Source organism: Pollachius pollachius, assembly GCF_949987615.1.
Source record: "Pollachius pollachius genome assembly, chromosome: 2".
NCBI classification, from domain to species: Eukaryota; Metazoa; Chordata; class Actinopteri; order Gadiformes; family Gadidae; genus Pollachius; species Pollachius pollachius.
Window position 1 is genome coordinate 52,312,561 of NC_136935.1, and position 18,119 is coordinate 52,330,679.

An 18,119-nucleotide genomic window follows, 5' to 3' on the forward strand; every position below is an offset into this window, starting at 1 on the left:
AGAAGAAATAAGCAATGAAAAAAAGTATAATCATGTGGTTAATTAATATTTAATAATCTGTAATAAAGATGTTACTTCTTAAGCAGCCCAGGAAAGGATTTTCTTATAAACATTTATCTTTTAAACGAAGTGTGATGTCGGTTTTGTCGAGTTAATTAGCCTATAATAGCGGTATAATTAGCCGTTAATTATCTATCGTTTGATTGTTTAATTGATTGATAATTGATGGTCTGTGAACTGACTAAATGTCAGATTCACTTCTCATGCTCTATGAAAAGCTCTATAATTTTCTACATCCCTAAATCCTGCAGCAATACGTGAATTCTTAATCAGCATTAAAATACAACGCTACAGGTGGCGTTATGTTTCACTTAAAACACGTCTCTACAAGTTTCCACATGTGAAGTTCCTCCCAGCTGCTCTGAGGAAGAACGAGAGAAGAGGAGGAGAGAGAGAGGACTTAACCGTGGAGGGGGAGAGATCCATCTCTAGGAACACACTTGAGACAGCGAGCCGACCGTGGAAGAAGAGAGCAGCATCCCTTCACATTAAAAGCCTCGATGACGCTCTGGAAGTCTAACATCCTAAACGGACTTTTCTAAAACATTGATTCATCGGAGTTCCCTGCGTAACGGATTTACGCATGATATCGATCATCGCTTAACACCGAATCTACACTCAACCTGTACGGATGTGGAGCTTGGATGTCCTGTCAGACAAACACCAAGACCTCAGGATGAGTGACACGGAGGGGTCTGACTGAAGTTCATGGACAACGTTTGATGACAGCTCGTTTCTCTCCGGAATGAGAGTTTGGAAGTAACTTCTGGTACTTTGGGCATACGGATATCGCAAGTGGATCTCCATCATTATTTGATTCATAGTTATTAGTCTGTTTGGTTCATCACTAGACTTTCGCATATCCAACAGGAGAAGACCGAGTTGACATCCTATCTGGATTAACCTGGATCTATGAGGATGAGGAGATCGAGATCAGCTTATCTGTGAGTAAAGCCACTAAACATCATCTGAGCTGAAACACATTAAGTGCTACAAAATAAGAAACATCAACATTCAGGCTAACACGTTTGTCTCCTCCAGGTTCATCCAGTTTGTGGCCATCTGCATTTACGCACAGGTAACGCACATTACGCACACCGCTGATCTTACATTTAAATGTGCTCTTCTCATCTAAAGCCCTGCAACTTGTTCAATCACAATGAAAACATTTTACTCTGAGTTCTGTTCAATCACAACTCCCACATCTGTAAAAGAGGTAAAGAGGTGAGGCGGGCTGAGGGCTGATGGATAGACCAGGTGCGGGTGTCGCAGCGCTGGAGTAGAAACACCTTCAGGGGAATACTCCGGGAGGAGAGGTGAAAGATCAGAGACACCGGGGTGATGGAACCCTGCTGGGGCGAGGAGGGCCACGATGTACTGCTATATTTAAAATCTTATTTAAAAATAGATATTGAGGTGACAAAAAGATGGGTAAAAAGGCATTAAGAGCGGGGGGTTGCGGCTGAGCCATTGAGGCAGTTTTGAGATTTCACAGGCTGATATCATCACGGTGTGAACCCGGTCTGATCCTCCCGGTTTGACGGTTCTTCTCCATGTGCGGCAGAACTCCGTGCAGTCCTCCACCCCGAACTTCCGGCACCATGTGACGGAGCAGAGCCGCCTCTCGGACCGCACCAGCCGCCGGCTGACCAGAACCTACCAGCTGTACAGCCGCACCAGCGGGAAACACGTGCAGGTGATGGGCGACATGCGGATCAACGCCAACGCGGAAGACGGAGCGGTGCACGGTAATCATCATCAATAATCTATAATCTATAGTCATTAATAAAATATCTAAGCCAACACAGAGAACTGATAAGGTTGGCGGTGCACGGTAATCAATTATCTGAAGTAGATAATAGATGCTATTCTATTAAAAATGGATCATATTATAAAGATAATCAAAAAATAATCATCATCTAAAAAAGATAATAGATAATAATCGATCAATCATAGATCATAATGTAAAGATAATCTATAGGTAATCAATAATCTAAAGGAGATAATAGATGATCATCTATCAATGATATATCATAATATAAAGACAATCCAAAGGTGATTAATAATTTAAAGGCCTATGACCAGAGAACTGACCATGTTGTTCAGAACATCCCTTTAACATCACAGTTCATTGCGTTGCTTTGAAACTCTTTGAGGTCGGCCAAGTAAAATATGTCTACGTTTCTAAATAATGTTAACATCTAAGGTCTTAGTTCTTAGTTCTTTTAAATCTTTCAAATGATTCGCCTATTGTGATTGGATCAGTATCCTGAGAAACCAATCATTTCAATTAATATCCATTAATCCATTAAAATAGATAACATAGTGGCTACTGAAGGAAGTTAAACATGTGGCACTGTACACTAAATAATTTATTTTGGCTAATTGTTCAAACTGTAATGTGTAATGTGTAATGTTTGGGTTGTAATTACTGATCGACACTAAGGGCAATAATCACACTTTTTCTTCTTGCTTAAGCTGTTCAATTTCTGTTGTAGTTTTGTATGCTACACGCTAAACCCAGTCAGTCTTCTGTCCGCTACATGCTAAACCCAGTTCAACCCAGTATTTTACTGGGTTGGCTTCTGTCCGCTACATGCTAAACCCAGTATTCTGCTGGGTTAGCTTCTGTCCGCTACATGCTAAACCCAGTATTCTGCTGGGTTAGCTACCGTCCGCTACATGCTAAACCCAGTATTCTGCTGGGTTAGCTTCTGTCCGCTACATGCTAAGCCCAGTCCAACCTAGTATTCTGCTGGGTTAGCTTCGGTCGCTCCAGGGTGAACCCAGTATTCTGCTGGGTTAGCTTCGGTCCGCTACATGCTAAACCCAGTATTCTGCTGGGTTAGCTACGGTCCGCTACATGCTAAACCCAGTATTCTGCTGGGTTAGCTTCGGTCGCTCCAGGGTGGACCCAGCTGGATGCTAGGCGGTCTGAGGCCGGCTTCATGGCCTCCCTCTCCACGGCTCAGCGAGGTCACCACTTCACCGCAGACCTGGTCATCTTGGAGCTTCTGCTCTTGTGTTGTGTCCTTCTTGTTTGGCCCAGTCTGACCAGTCTGACCAGTCTGTGCGGTCTGAACCGCATCGCGGCTAAGCAGTTACAGCCATCCTCTGACAAAGAGCCTCTCAATACAATGGTTTGAGTTTTAAGTGTTCAAATTCTTCCCAAAATCAGCAGTGACTGCGTGACGCTCTCATGGAGGGACAGCTTGGTTTAGATTGTAGCCCAATGCAACACAACATGCAGTCACCCCAGAGTGCATTGGACCTGTGTCTCGTGTGGCTGCAGCTAAACTGGAGGTGGAGACGGACTCGTTCGGCAGTCGGATCCGCATCAGAGGAGCCAAGACGGGCTACTACATCTGCATGAACAAGAAGGGCAAGCTGATCGGAAAGGTGAGGAGCAGCATCCACCGCCGGCCGGACCTCCATGGAACTCAGTTTACCTTACCACCTGGATTAGGAGGGAATATGCTTTCCATTCCCATCTCCATTTAGGGCATAAAGCCGACGCTTCTATCCAGAGCGACTTTTAATAAGTCCATTTGTCAGAAGAAAGAGAAACAACAATATATCTCTGTCGGTACAGCAAGGAAGGTCATAGAACCAAGTGCCAAGCACTAACCATCACCAGGCTAACCCATTCCCCGTATACAACAGAGACGGCTAGGATAAGACGCTACATGATGCTAAGTGCTGTTTTTAAGTGCCAGGACGTACGACATACATTAAGTGCATCAGAGCGGTGTGGGGGGGTAAGAGGGGGGTGTTGGGGGGTAAGAGGGGGGTGGGGGTAAGAGGGGGGTGTGGGGGGGTAAGAGGGGTGTGGGGGGGTAAGAGGGGGGTGGGGGGGTAAGAGGGGTGTGGGGGGGTAAGAGGGGTGTGGGGGGGTAAGAGGGGGGTGGGGGGGTAAGAGGGGGGTGGGGTAAGAGGGGTGTGGGGGTGTAAGAGGGGTGTGGGGGTAAGAGGGGGGTGGGGGTAAGAGGGGTGTGGGGGGGTAAGAGGGGTGTGGGGGGGTAAGAGGGGGGAGCCTCTGCAGAGTCCAGGTGAACCCTGAACGAGTCTTTCCCTCATTTTGCAGCGCAAAGGCCGAGGCAAAGACTGCATCTTCACCGAGATCGTCCTGGAGAACAACTACACGGCGCTGAAGAACGCCAAGTACGGCGGCCGCTACATGGCCTTCACGCGCCGCGGCCGCCCGCGCAAGGCCTCGCGCACCCAGCAGCACCACCGGGAGGCGCACTTCATGAAGCGCCCGCCCAGGGGCCCCCCACTGGGCGGGCGCCGGCCCTTCGACGCCCGGCCGCTGCCCGGCCCCGTCCACCCCTTCAGAGGGAGGGCCAAACCCCCCCCGCAGCGCCCGGCCAGGGGCCCGGGGCCGTAGAGTGGACTGGGGGCTCGGGGGGGAGAACCACCAGAGGAGCCTGGAGCCTTTCCTGTCGACCCGCGCGGCGCGGCGGCGGGTTCTGGTTCGACGAGCACGACCGGGGACCGGGTCTGAGGTTGGGCGTCTTCCATTTATAGAGAGAAGGAGAAAAGGGTTTATTGTCATCGGTGGTTCAGGCGGGCAACGTGTTTGGACTGAAGAGCTTAATGGAGGTGAAGGATGACAGGCTGAGGTGTGATTATTGGGCCTGAGGAGCGGGGGGTAAACACTAACGGAGACAGGGCAGCTACCTGTGGGATACCCCGGGGGCAAGAGCATTCATGGTGACAAGTTTCAATAGAAACTCTATTGCGTCTTTTAGAGGAAATTTTGTACATTTCTTGCCCTTTTTTTTTTTTACACATATGAATATATTTTTTATTGTAAAATTTGTACATTTCTTTAAATATTTGACCTATTTATTTCGGAGGGTATATTAAAACCACTATGAACGAATAAACGACCCGTGTGACTCCATGCCCTCGTCTCCAGAAGCTTCCAGAAGCAGAACCGGCGTTCCACGTCGCTTGTCCCCTCCTCTGTTTCTGTCTTCCTCCTCCTCCTCCTCCTCCTCCTCCTCCTCCTCCTGGTCTGCGAACCCCAGATAACTGAGGGGCAATATCTGTGACAGAGCACCGGATTCACTGTGCTCAGCGAGTGAGACTCGCTCCTGAATGGCCGGGCCATGCCTTCAACGCAATGAGGTCAGCCCAGCGTTCTGGCCCCGAACAAAGGCTACCACCATGTAGTCGCATTGCTCCCGATCGCTCACCATAGCCGTGATCAAATGGGCCTTTGTAGAGCTGCTCCAAAGGCCGCGGCGTACAATAGTGGGCCGGAATAATAACACAGGGCCGGGCGGTTATCAAGAAGGAGAGGGGGGGGGGGGGGGGAGGAGGAGGAGGGGGAGGAGGAGAGGAGGGGGAGGAGAGGAGGAGGAGGGGGAAGAGGAGAGGAGGAGGAGGGTGAGGAGGAGAGGAGATGGAGGGGGAGGAGAGGAGGAGGAGAGGAGATGAGGGGGAGGAGAGGAGGAGGAGGGGAGGAGGAGAGGAGGAGGAGGGGGAGGAGAAGATGGAGGAGGAGATGGAGGGGGAGGAGAGGAGGAGAAGGGGAGGAGGAGAGGAGGAGGAGATGGGGGGGGAAGGAGGAGATGCAGAAGGAGATGGACGGGGAGGAGAGGAGGAGAAGGGGAGGAGGATAGGAGGAGGAGATGGAGGGGGGGGGAAGGAGGAGGAGATGGAGGGGGAGGAGGAGGAGGAGAGGCTATAAATGACAGTGAGCCATCGGCCCCGGTCCCTAGGGGAGAGGAAACAGCACCGGGGTGCTGCGAGGAGAAATGTGGCATCAAGTGAAAGAGGGGGTGAGCTGGTGGGAGGGGGGGGGTGAGCTGGTGGGTGGGTTAGGAGGGGGGGGCTGGAAAAGGGGGCCTTCCTGAATGAAAGGAGGAGAGAGAAAGGAAGGCCAGGAGCAGTCTAGCCTGACGGACAGAGGCCAAACGGCAGGGAGGACCTGAACGGAGCGACCCCATCCCTCTCTCACGCGCCAGAGGGCAGAGACTCCTCGTTTGAAGCCATTGAAGCCTTCTCTGCATCTCACAGCTTTAGAGAAGGAGGAGGGTGGAGGAGGAGGGAGAGGAGGGAGAGGAGAGGAGAGAAGGGAGGAGAGGAGTTATATTTTGAGTGAAAAAGCTGAACCGCAAGCGGTGTGTTTTTGGAGTGGTTAAGACTGTTGTAATGTGTTGATATCCTCTCTGTCCTACAGCACAATGGCTTTTGGTTTGGAGCAGAGGCCAAAAGAAGCAGACGGCTCTGTTGAAACCGTCTCTTTTTAACGTGTTGTTGTGTCCGTCGTTCTTTCACCTCCACGCTGACGGAGTGTAGAGCGGAGGACCAACACAGTAGTTACATTCAGGGCGCTTAGCAGAAGCTTTTATCCAGAGCAACAACATATCGCTGTCGGTACAGTAAGAATGGTCATAGAACCAAGTGCCAAGCACTAACCATCACTAGGTTAACCCATTCCCCGTATACAACAGATAGCTAGGGTAAGATAACAAGTGTACTTATATTATTTCTGTGTCAGAGAACACATCAGCAGAGCAGATGTGTCAAGGTGGGGCACTGCATTCACTGAACGGGAGGACACAGTCCACACCTTGGGACAAGGCTGTAACACTGCACTGGGACCAGGCTGTAACACTGCACTGGGACCAGGCTGTAACACTGCACTGGGACCAGGCTGTAACACCGTACTGGGACCAGGCTGTAACACTGCACTGGGACCAGGCTGTAACACCGTACTGGGACCAGGCTGTAACACTGCACTGGGACCAGGCTGTAACACTGCACTGGGACCAGGCTGTAACACCGCACTGGGACCAGGCTGTAACACCGCACTGGGAGCAGGCTGTGTGTGTTGGGGCAGGTTGTAACACTGCACTGGGAGCAGGTTGTAACACTCTACTGGGATAAGCAGGTTGTACTGGTTTCTCATCGTATGGAAGAGAACAAGTTGTTGGGCGGGGCTTAAGAGGCCCTCCAGTTCACTATTGGTGGAGAAGAACAGCTTACACGATTCATAATTAAGGAACTTCAACAATATTCAAAATAACTTAAACACAATACAACAACACTACACAAACCAGAAATATTCAAAGTCTTTATCATTTTTATCAAAAATACATTATAGACAGCAGAAAGAATTGATCAAACCATGGTCCTGCGTCTCAAGTCCAGTCAATCAAGTGTAATGGTTTAAACATATTGAACACCAACGCGCCAAGTTAATCCAAGGCCGGAGGTTAGAACGAACAGTCTGCAGTGTGAAGCCTTTCACCGCCTCCACCATCGCCCTCACTGCGTTTTATAGCCACTGCGTTTTACAGTCACTGCGTTTTACAGTCACTACGTTTTACAGTCACTACGTTTTACATTCACTGCGTTTTACCGTCACTGCGTTTTACAGTCACTGCGTTTTACAGTCACTGCGTTTTACAGTCACTGCGTTTTACAGTCACTGCGTTTTACAGTCACTGCGTTTTACAGTCCCCCTCCCCCTGGCCAGTGGACTCCAGCTTCTTCAGCTCCCGCAGAAGGTCTCGCTCCAGAGTCAGGATCTCCTTGGGTTTCTTGTACTGGAACGGAGAGAGGAAGCAGCATGACCTCCACGACCACGTCAAGGCTCATCCTGTGCTCCACACATAATAAATGGCTTTGATAGAAATAAAATGACGGGTAAACTGACTGCATTTATACAGCGCTTTTCTAACCAGTGGCAAATCAAAGCGCTTTACAATACTGCCTCACATTCACCCATTCATACACACATTCCGGCGGAGTCAGCCACGCAGGGCGAAAGCCAGCTAGGAGGAGCCGGGTATCGAACTAGCAACCGTCAGGTTACCAGCCAACCCTCTCTACCTCCTGAGCCTCATGCCCGGAATGGGACAATTATGATAAAAAGTCACTCTCCAGTCCTCTTCTCCTCAGAAATGTGTTTCATTGGCCATGATACCGCAGCTCGGTGAATGAGGATAATTATGTTCAACACAGAGACGATTATCTATCAGTTATTAAATCAGAACAGTATTGGTAATATCTGCCGGAACGTACGCTGATGATCAGTGTGTTGTTGGCGTGCGTGAAACTCAGGGCGGAGCCGTCCAGCGGCAGCTGACAGCGGTCCAGATCGGGAACAACAAACCTCTTGTAATACCTGGAAGGTCAAAGGTCACAGGCCATAAGAACCACAGAGCCATACATTGAGTATAGCGCCATCTATAGGGTGGCCACATACAGAGCCGTACGTTGTGTATAGCGCAATCTATAGGGTGGCCACATACAGAGCAAGAGGTTCACTTTAATGAGCTGAGCTCTCACATGCAATTTCAGATATCTATATGGGCTATATATGTATATTTACATTTACATTCAGGGCGTTTAGCAGACTCTTTTATCCAAAATGACTGACAGTAAGGCCATTAGTCAGAAGAAAGAGAAACAACAATATATCTCTGTCGCTACAGTAAGGATGTTCATAGAACCACCGTAGTGTTTCATCACTGATGTTTACTTCTTGTTGGAGGTTCTAACCACGCAGCATCGGTCTGCGGGCTCCACCGCCACGCCGAACACCTCCTTGGGGTACGGAAGGTTCCGGATCCTCCATTGAAACGTGGTCTTGGTGTCTTGACGCAGGAAGACAGGCTACAAGGCAAACAAATTGCTCAGTTACACGTACATCTCATCATACCGAACTGATGACATGGGGAGGGAATCGCAGGGTACCTCACGATACGATACGATACATGGCCCGCGATACCGATAATATCGTGATACAGTGATTCTGCGATAATGAATCTATTGTGAGACGATCCTATAAAAATACATCACGATGTATGCCTAATGACGAATAAGTCCTGGATTTCTGTCTTTATTCACGGTCCAAACATAGATTTTCAGTCAATTTAATCATTATTATTTAAAAAATAATAATGGAAACTAAAACGATATTGGGCGCCAGGGCATCGACTCACGAGGAAGGCCGACGATATATCGGCGTATCGATGAACGTAGAGCGTTATGGAGAATATGTTAAGGTTGGCTCATAACATCGTCTCTAACAGTAGCCACGTCTTAAACAAAAAATACAAACTGTTACCATCAAAGTGCAGATTCAGAGTACCCCAGTTTAAGAAGATCAAACTGAAACACTCTTTTGTGCATCAATCAACCCACAAGCTCAACACTGAATCAATCTCTAGATCAAGGAGAAGGTGACGGGACTTGTATGTTTTTGGCTTCTATGTGTTTGTGTTTTTCTGTTTTCTGTTTGTGGTGTGTGATGTAATGCCCTATAATGTAGACTATGGACTATTAATGTAACATGTATGTGTTCACAGTCACAACGGAGCAACTAAATGGACGCAAAACTAATTTCAGACCTGTCTGACAAATAAAGTATATTATCTATTATCTTATCTATCTATTAAAGTGACAGCCACGTGTCAGACGTCAGTCGGTCCTTGCTGACTCCGTGTTGCACCTTCACCGTACAAACCCACGTTGGAAAAGTTCTCCTTGATCATCTCCGAGTCCACCAACGCCAAAGCAGTGAGCGGTTCTCCGATCTCTGCCTCCCAGTAGCCCGGAGCGCCCAGAGGAGTCCTGGAACGCCACTTCCTCACTGAAACCGACGTTTGGTGGAACAAATAAACTTTATTGCATTTACATTTACATTCAGGGCGTTTAGCAGACGCTTTCATCCAGAGCGACTTACAAAAAGTTTAAAGTCCATTTGTCAGAAGAAAGAGAAACAACAATACATCTCTGTCGGTACAGTAAGGATGTTCATAGAGCCAAGTACTAACCACCACTAGCTTAACCCATTCACCGTATACAACCGAGGTAGCTAGGATTAGATACTACACAATGCTAAGTTTCAGGACATACAACATACAAAATGCCTTCAAATGCCTTGAAATACACGAGACTCAGCAGCGAGACTCCAACAGACACCATGAGGTACTGATGTCTGCTCCTCACCCAGCAGGTTGTCTGTCGTCAGGTCGTACTCCTCCGCCATCTCCTTCCCGTCTTCAAACAGGTAGTGGATCTTCCTTTTCCCTGAAGAAGGGATTTGGGGCAAAGGATGGAAAAGACTGGTGAGAAACTCAAGATGGATATGGAGGTTGGGAGGACGTTCACACAGCGTAAAGTATGAAAGTGCAAACCACAAAAACAAGTCAGACATGTCACATTTATTGTATTGATTACGTTAGAAAGAAAAACTCATTATGAAACCTATTAAGCATGATAATGACACATCTCGATCACTGGACAGATCACACGTGGAGATGATGCTTCGTTAGCAGAGTTAGCAGGCTGAGCTACCACAACAGAACACGTTTAACCTTCCCAAACGTAACAACACGTTAATATTCATCCCCTAAACCGACATCCCCAACTCTAACTTTAACACGTGAATCAACGCTCACCATCGTGCACCAAAGCTGTCTTCTTTGAGGACTTGAGGAGGTCTTCCCAGCACTGCACAGCCATGATGGTACGGACCGCATCCGCAAACAGTCCGTCACCACGGCAACCGGGTTAACGGTAACTCGGTCGATATTAATATCTATGAATAAATAAAACGGGTAAATTAATAACATCAAAGTTAACTTTGTTTCAAATTTTATATTTGGACATAATTCCATGGACGTATTCGATCAAATAATTCATAAAATCATAGAAGAAGACCGACCCGGAAGTTAAACCTCTGGCGACACAATGTTGTTGTCCGAACACGGAAAGCCGGTCCGTATCGGTAACGCCAAATCTTTATATTATATGTTATAGACGAACGATTCTTTTATAGTTGGATCAGGTTAAGAGTGCATTAAGGTAAGTTATCGTTAATTAAATGAGATGAAGAGATACGGAACATACCTCTCTTTTATTTGAGGGAGTTTCAAAGTTAACGCGGTGTTGGCGTCACATCACTTCACATGAATACAAAACTCTCTCTCTCTCTCTCTCTCTCTCTCTCTCTCTCTCTCTCTCTCTCTCTCTCTCTCTCTCTCTCTCTCTCTCTCTCTATATATATATATATATATATATATATATGCGCCACGATATTAAGTCTCCTTCTGTATTCCACAAATCATAAAAGTAGGTGTCGGACAATTATGATAAAAGTCACTCTTGAGTCCTCTTCTCTTTAGAAATGTGCATCATTGGTCATGATAACATAGCTTGGTTGAGGATTATTGTGTTAAACAAAAAAGAAGTCTTCATTACTTACACATTAATGCATGCCTCTTCCTCTTCCTCAGTCATGGAGTCTCTCCACGGGGTGCTGAAGGCTTTCCCCAAAGTGAAGCGCCCCAGGGGGGAGGAAAGAGAGGGTCCGCCGCTTAAGAGAGGATCCTCAGGAGAATCCTCCGGTGATTAATGAACTGAGGCTTGATGATACTGGGAGTGGACAAGAGTGACAGCAAGGAGGCTGTTCGCTGGACTTATAGAGCCATACGATTCTCAAGATTTCTTCCTTTCTAATTAAGGGAGTGTTTTCTGTGTGTGTGTGTGTGTGTGTGTGTGTGTGTGTGTGTGTGTGTGTGTGTGTGTGTGTGTGTGTTGTGCGCATGTGTTGCGTGTGCTTTTCTTGCCCTCTGGGGGGCTAGGGTCAGGGGCGAGGGGGGGGGGGGGGGTCAAGGTGGTCATAAACACACGGCCTGTAAAGCCCTTTGAGAATGTACCTGGGATTAAGCGCTGTAGAAATATCATCTACTTGAATTGAATCCCACTAATGTCTGTGATGTCTTTTCCAGGGAGCTTATTCACAGGGGTCACGGCGTTCATCCTCCCGGCCGGCATCGGGAACGCCAGGTGTCAGATCTTCCAGAGACAAATCCTCCAGAATGGAGGAAACACGGAGAAGTCCCTGGGCTCGGCCGTAACTCATGTAGTGGTGGACGACAGCATGGAGAGCGATCGCGCCCTCCGCCTGCTGAAGAGGGAACGCCTGCCCCCTGGTGTCGGGCTGGTGAAGTGCAGCTGGTTGAGCGCCTGTATAACCGCCAAACAGCAAGTGGACACCGGCTGCTTTAGTCTGCTCATCTCCGATAGGTAAATAGGAAAATGTTTTTTGGTAGAATAACGCTAAAACATTAGCATCTATCATCATTTTAGAATCAATTTTTGTTTTCATTAGCACTAATTATTATTTTTATTGTACTGTATTATATCCTGTGATTTCCAATGCTAAAACAAAGGGATTTCCACTCCGGGGGGATTAATAAGGTTTGACCTATCTATCACCACATAGTGCCATTGCATCTATTATGTGTGTACGCAGTATACTTACACTTCTTTCATGATCAATGCAATACAGTCTGTATCTTCCATTATTCATGAATGGTCAACAGACTTTATGCAGTCCTTTTCTAACCAGTGGCCACTCAAAGCGCTTTACAATATTTCCTCACATTCACCCATTCATGCACACATTCACCCATTCATGCACACATTCACACAGCCCGTGTCAGCCCGGCAGGGCGACAGCCAGCTGGTCAGGAGCAGTCGGGGGGGGGGCGTCTCGCTCAGGGACACCTCCACACTCCGCTAGGCGGAGCCGGGGATCGAACCAGCGACCTTCCGGTTACCAGCTAACCTGCTCTTCCTCCTGAGCCACATGCCGCACAACCAGCACAGACATTCCATTTTCATACTACTTTTTATCGGAAAAACGTCCCTTGAATGTTGTTGTTCGTGTCTTAGTGGCGTTTTAATTATCTCCCGGTTCTCTGGACTCTCCAAACAGGAAGTCTAACGTACCACAAGTAACGGTACCGGAAGAGTCGTCCAACGCCCCTCATGAGAAACAGAACCCAGTGGAGCCAGCGCTCACCTCCAGAGAACCAACAGAGGAAACGGTATGAAGCACGGTCTAATAGTAGGAGGCATCGTTAATCATGTTGTTTGTTATTCATCATGTTCTGTTCAAAACCTGGAATTAGCAAGATCAGTCTACCTTTGTGCCCAGGTGTTTTGTATTTCTACAGGAAGTATTCAGTAATGTGTGTGTGTGTGTGTGTGTCCCGCCCTCAGGCTCCAAAAAGCCAAAGCGGAGAGGTGAACGATGAAGACAGCGTGTCCCAGAAGCACCTGGAGGCCCTGCTGACCGGCCGCCCCCCCGAAGAGGAGGCCGCCGGCCCCCCCCCCGCCCCGGACCCCCGACGAACACACGGCGGTGTCCAGCAAGTGGGTCTGCGCCCGCTCGTCTGAGTCCAAGAGCCACAACTTCAACCAGCACATCACGGACAAGCTGGAGGTGCTGGCCAAGGCCTACAGCCACCAGGGGGACCGCTGGAGGGCCCTGAGCTACTCCAAGGCTGTCAGCGCCCTCCAGAGCTACCACAAGCCCGTCACGTCCTACCAGGTGGGTCCCCACCGTCGGCCTGGGAGTACCCGTTGGCGGAGCTGCTACGCTCAGGCACTCTGGATACGGCTTCCTCTAGTTTCACTGTCATGTAGCAGGTCTGTGTATTTGTGTTGCTCCCGCCGTGTCAAATTGGCCTGTTCCTATTTCAGTAATGTGTGGCCGTTTTACAACATGGACGAAGACGTCGGTAAACGTTAATAGTCCAGCGCTTTGGATTTATTGGAGGGTTTTCAGGAAGTTATCTCGCTGTCTAGTTCTGTCCGACAGGGTTGGACCACGGTTCACGGGTCTGAAAGAGTTCTGAATGGTTAGACGATCCTTGTCCTGTGACCAGAGGGTGAGAGGCAACTCTATAACAGATGGTCTGAGCCAGGGGTAGCCAACACGAGGCCCCGGGCCCCTGGCCCCTGGCCCCTGGCCCCTGACCCCTGGCCCCTGACCCCCGGCCCCCGGACCCTGGCCCAGTCCAATATCGTGACCAGACGTGTACCTCTGTCATTTAGGGCGTTTGTATCCAACAAGAAGCCGTTGGCTTCACTGCGTACCCCTGAAGTATCTCTGAGGTTCGGACCTGTTGAGGACCCCTGCTCTAGGCCCTCACCGTGAACATGTTCCCCGTGTTGGTCCCAGGAGGCGTGTCAGATCTCAGGCATCGGCAAACGCATGGCGGACAAGATCGATGAGATCATGGAGAGCGGGCATCTGCGGAAACTGGACAACATGGGGGAGGCGGTCCCTGTCCTGGAGCTGTTCAGCAACATCTGGGGGGCCGGGGCCAAGACCGCCCAGCTGTGGTACCAACAGGTCAGAGGGGGGGGGGGGGTGGGAGACACGCTCTGCACAACACTGGTTCATAATGCACGCACACTCACACTAGATTGTGAAACCCAGTTCTCGATGCTGTGTGTCTGACCTCAGCCCTGGACTAGTGACCAGTGAGTACATGATGAGGAGTAACTGACCACAGACGACCTGCAGCTGCTGTCAACACCTGGATGCAGCTAAACGCTGGAGTCATCCACCGGCAGGGCGGGCTGAGGGTGAACAAAGCCAACGCGTTGTCACCGCGTGTTTCACTCTGGTTTTCTTCTAGGGTTTTCGCACTTTGGAGGACATTCGCACGAAGGCCGTACTCAGCACTACTCAGAAGATCGGACTGAAGCACTACGATGACCTCCTGGAACGCATGCCCCGGGAAGAGGCTGGGGCCATCGAAGAGCTGGTAATGGGAACGGTGGTTTGACCCTAGCCCCTAATGTTAACCCTAACCCTTAACCCATCGAAGAGCTGGTAATGCTTCATGGGAGCGGTGGTCTAAATGACTTCACTAAGGGGAAACCCCAACCCTAGCCCATAGCCCCTAACGTGTGTGTGTGTGTGTGCCTGGTGAAGGTGAGAGAGGCGGTCCTGGCCATAGACCCCGCCCTCCTGGCCATGGCGTGCGGGTCGTACCGCCGGGGGAAGGCGACGTGCGGCGACGTGGACGTGTTGATCACCCACCCGGACGGGCGCTCCCATCGGGGGGTCTTCAGCCGGGTGCTGCAGAGCCTCCACCACAGCGGTATGACGGGACGTCACACTCACTGTTCAGAGTTTACCTGGGCCTCTCACACACTTATAGTATGTTGTACGTCCTGGCACTTAGTGTCTCTGGTTGAACGCGTCTGTGGCCGCCCTGTGACCGCCCTGTGACCGCCCTGTGACTGCCCCGCCCTGTGACCGCCCTGTGACCGCCCTGTGACCGCCCTGTGACCGCCCCGCCCTGTGACCACCCTGTGACCGCCCCGCCCTGTGACCACCCTGTGACCGCCCTGTGACCACCCTGTGACCACCCTGTGACCGCCCCGCCCTGTGACCGCCCTGTGACCGCCCTGTGACCGCCCTGTGACCGCCCTGTGCCCACCCTGTGACCGCCCTGTGACCGCCCTGCCCTGTGACCACCCTGTGACCGCCCTGTGACCACCCTGTGACCACCCTGTGACCGCCCCGCCCTGTGACCGCCCTGTGACCGCCCTGTGACCGCCCTGTGCCCACCCTGTGACCGCCCTGTGACCGCCCTGCCCTGTGACCACCCTGTGACCGCCCTGTGACTGCTCTGTGACCGCCCCGCCCTGTGACCACCCTGTGACCACCCTGTGACCGCCCCGCCCTATGACCACCCTGTGACCGCCCTGTGACTGCTCTGTGACCGCCCTGCCCTGTGACCACCCTGTGACCGCCCCGCCCTATGACCACCCTGTGACCGCCCTGTGACTGCTCTGTGACCGCCCTGCCCTGTGACCACCCTGTGACCGCCCTGCCCTGTGACCACCCTGTGACCGCCCTGCCTTGTGACCGCCCTGTGACCGCCCTGCCCTGTGACCACCCTGTGACCACCCTGTGACCGCCCTGCCCTGTGACCACCCTGTGACCGCCCTGCCCTGTGACCGCCCTGTGACTGCCCCGCCCTGTGACCACTGTGACCTCAGGGTTCCTGACAGACGACCTGGTGAGCAGTGAGGACAACGGGCAGCAGAAGAAGTACATGGGCGTGTGCCGGCTGCCGGGGCCCGGCTGCCGCCACCGCCGGCTGGACATCATCGTGGTGCCGTACGCCGAGTACGCCTGCGCCGTCACCTACTTCACCGGCTCGGCGCACTTCAACCGCTCGCTGCGAGCGCTGGCCAAGACCAAGAGCATGAGCCTATCAGAGCACTCGCTGAACCAGGGCGTGGTGCGCCAGGGCAGCGTCAAGGTGCACACCGGCACCCCGGTCGCCACGGCGACGGAGGAGGAGGTGTTCAGCCGGCTGGGCGTCCCGTACAGGGAGCCGCACCAGAGGGACTGGTAGGGCCCCTAGAGGGACTGGGAGGGGGCCCCTAGAGGGACTGGGAGGGCCCCTAGAGGGACTGGGAGGGCCCCTAGAGGGACTGGGAGGGGGACCAGAGGGACTGGGAGGGCCCCTAGAGGGACTGGGAGGGGGCCCCTAGAGGGACTGGGAGGGGGACCAGAGGGACTGGGAGGGGGACCCCTAGAGGGACTGGGCCCCTAGAGGGACTGGGAGGGGGGCCCCTAGAGGGACTGGGAGGGGGCCTAGAGGGACTGGGAGGGGGGCCCCTAGAGGGACTGGGAGGGGGCCTAGAGGGACTGGGAGGGGGGCCCCTAGAGGGACTGGGCCCCTAGAGGGACTGGGAGGGGGCCTAGAGGGACTGAGAGTGGGGCCCCTAGAGGGACTGGGAGGGGGACCCCTAGAGGGACTGAGAGTGGGGCCCCTAGAGGACTGGGAGGGGGGCCCCTAGAGGACTGGGAGGGGGCCCCTAGAGGGACTGGGAGGGCCCCTAGAGGGACTGGGAGGGGGGGCCCCTAGAGGGTCTGAGAGTGGGGCCCCTAGAGGGACTGGGCCCCTAGAGGACTGGGAGGGGGGCCCCTAGAGGGTCTGAGAGTGGGGCCCCTAGAGGGTCTGAGAGTGGGGCCCCTAGAGGGACTGGGAGGGGGCCCCTAGAGGGACTGGGAGGGGGCCCCTAGAGGGACTGGGAGGGCCCCTAGAGGGACTGGGAGGGGGACCAGAGGGACTGGGAGGGCCCCTAGAGGGACTGGGAGGGGGCCCCTAGAGGGACTGGGAGGGGGACCAGAGGGACTGGGAGGGGGACCCCTAGAGGGACTGGGCCCCTAGAGGGACTGGGAGGGGGGCCCCTAGAGGGACTGGGAGGGGGCCTAGAGGGACTGGGAGGGGGGCCCCTAGAGGGACTGGGAGGGGGCCTAGAGGGACTGGGAGGGGGGCCCCTAGAGGGACTGGGCCCCTAGAGGGACTGGGAGGGGGCCTAGAGGGACTGAGAGTGGGGCCCCTAGAGGGACTGGGAGGGGGACCCCTAGAGGGACTGAGAGTGGGGCCCCTAGAGGACTGGGAGGGGGGCCCCTAGAGGACTGGGAGGGGGCCCCTAGAGGGACTGGGAGGGCCCCTAGAGGGACTGGGAGGGCCCCTAGAGGGACTGGGAGGGGGGCCCCTAGAGGGTCTGAGAGTGGGGCCCCTAGAGGGACTGGGCCCCTAGAGGACTGGGAGGGGGGCCCCTATAGGGTCTGAGAGTGGGGCCCCTAGAGGGTCTGAGAGTGGGGCCCCTAGAGGGACTGGGAGGGGGCCCCTAGAGGGACTGGGAGGGGGCCCCTAGAGGGACTGGGAGGGGGACCAGAGGGACTGGGAGGGGGCCCCTAGAGGGACTGGGAGGGGGACCAGAGGGACTGGGAGGGGGACCAGAGGGACTGGGAGGAGGCCCCTAGAGGACTGGGAGGGGGACCAGAGGGACTGGGAGGGGGGCCCCTAGAGGGACTGAGAGTGGGGCCCCTAGAGGGACTGGGAGGGGGCCCCTAGAGGGACTGGGAGGGGGACCAGAGGGACTGAGAGTGGGGCCCCTAGAGGGACTGGGAGGGGGCCCCTAGAGGGACTGAGAGGGGGGCCCCTAGAGGGACTGGGAGGGGGCCTAGAGGGACTGAGAGTGGGGCCCCTAGAGGGACTGGGAGGGGGCCCCTAGAGGGACTGGGAGGGGGCCTAGAGGGACTGAGAGTGGGGCCCCTAGAGGGACTGGGAGGGGGCCCCTAGAGGACTGGGAGGGGGACCAGAGGGACTGGGAGGGGGCCCCTAGAGGGACTGGGAGGGCCCCTAGAGGGACTGGGAGGGGGACCAGAGGGACTGGGAGGGGGACCAGAGGGACTGGGA

General features: G+C 52.9%; 3 protein-coding genes across 3 annotated transcripts in view; 2 read left to right on the plus strand and 1 right to left on the minus strand.

Annotated features, from left to right (window-relative positions):
* The window catches only part of fgf8b (fibroblast growth factor 8b), a gene marked incomplete at both ends in the record, with an annotated part of 8,459 nt that extends 4,012 nt beyond the window's left edge, over positions 1 to 4,447 (plus strand). Inside the window, 4 exons of the mRNA XM_079730416.1 lie at positions 1,102 to 1,138; positions 1,625 to 1,808; positions 3,353 to 3,459; positions 4,145 to 4,447. Coding sequence (XP_079586542.1) covers positions 1,102 to 1,138; positions 1,625 to 1,808; positions 3,353 to 3,459; positions 4,145 to 4,447 — 631 coding nt within the window. The remainder of the gene's footprint in view (positions 1 to 1,101; positions 1,139 to 1,624; positions 1,809 to 3,352; positions 3,460 to 4,144) is intronic.
* Positions 4,448 to 7,254: 2,807 nt separating this feature from the next.
* On the minus strand, positions 7,255 to 10,574 carry dpcd (deleted in primary ciliary dyskinesia homolog (mouse)). The gene is made up of 6 exons (XM_079730161.1): positions 10,485 to 10,574; positions 10,033 to 10,113; positions 9,552 to 9,673; positions 8,561 to 8,694; positions 8,101 to 8,203; positions 7,255 to 7,622 (listed from the first exon to the last, which is right to left on the minus strand). The coding sequence occupies exons 1-6, from the start codon at positions 10,546 to 10,548 to the stop codon at positions 7,518 to 7,520; spliced, it is 609 nt and encodes a 202-aa protein (XP_079586287.1). The 5' UTR covers positions 10,549 to 10,574; the 3' UTR covers positions 7,255 to 7,517.
* Positions 10,575 to 10,774: 200 nt separating this feature from the next.
* poll (polymerase (DNA directed), lambda) lies at positions 10,775 to 16,286 on the plus strand. The gene is given in 10 exon segments (XM_079730163.1): positions 10,775 to 10,890; positions 11,322 to 11,432; positions 11,817 to 12,114; positions 12,809 to 12,920; positions 13,096 to 13,194; positions 13,196 to 13,426; positions 14,060 to 14,233; positions 14,523 to 14,651; positions 14,822 to 14,990; positions 15,898 to 16,286. Coding segments are annotated over 9 exon segments (1,683 nt in total). The 5' UTR covers positions 10,775 to 10,890; positions 11,322 to 11,323; the 3' UTR covers positions 16,260 to 16,286.
* The last annotated feature ends 1,833 nt before the right edge of the window (positions 16,287 to 18,119 follow it).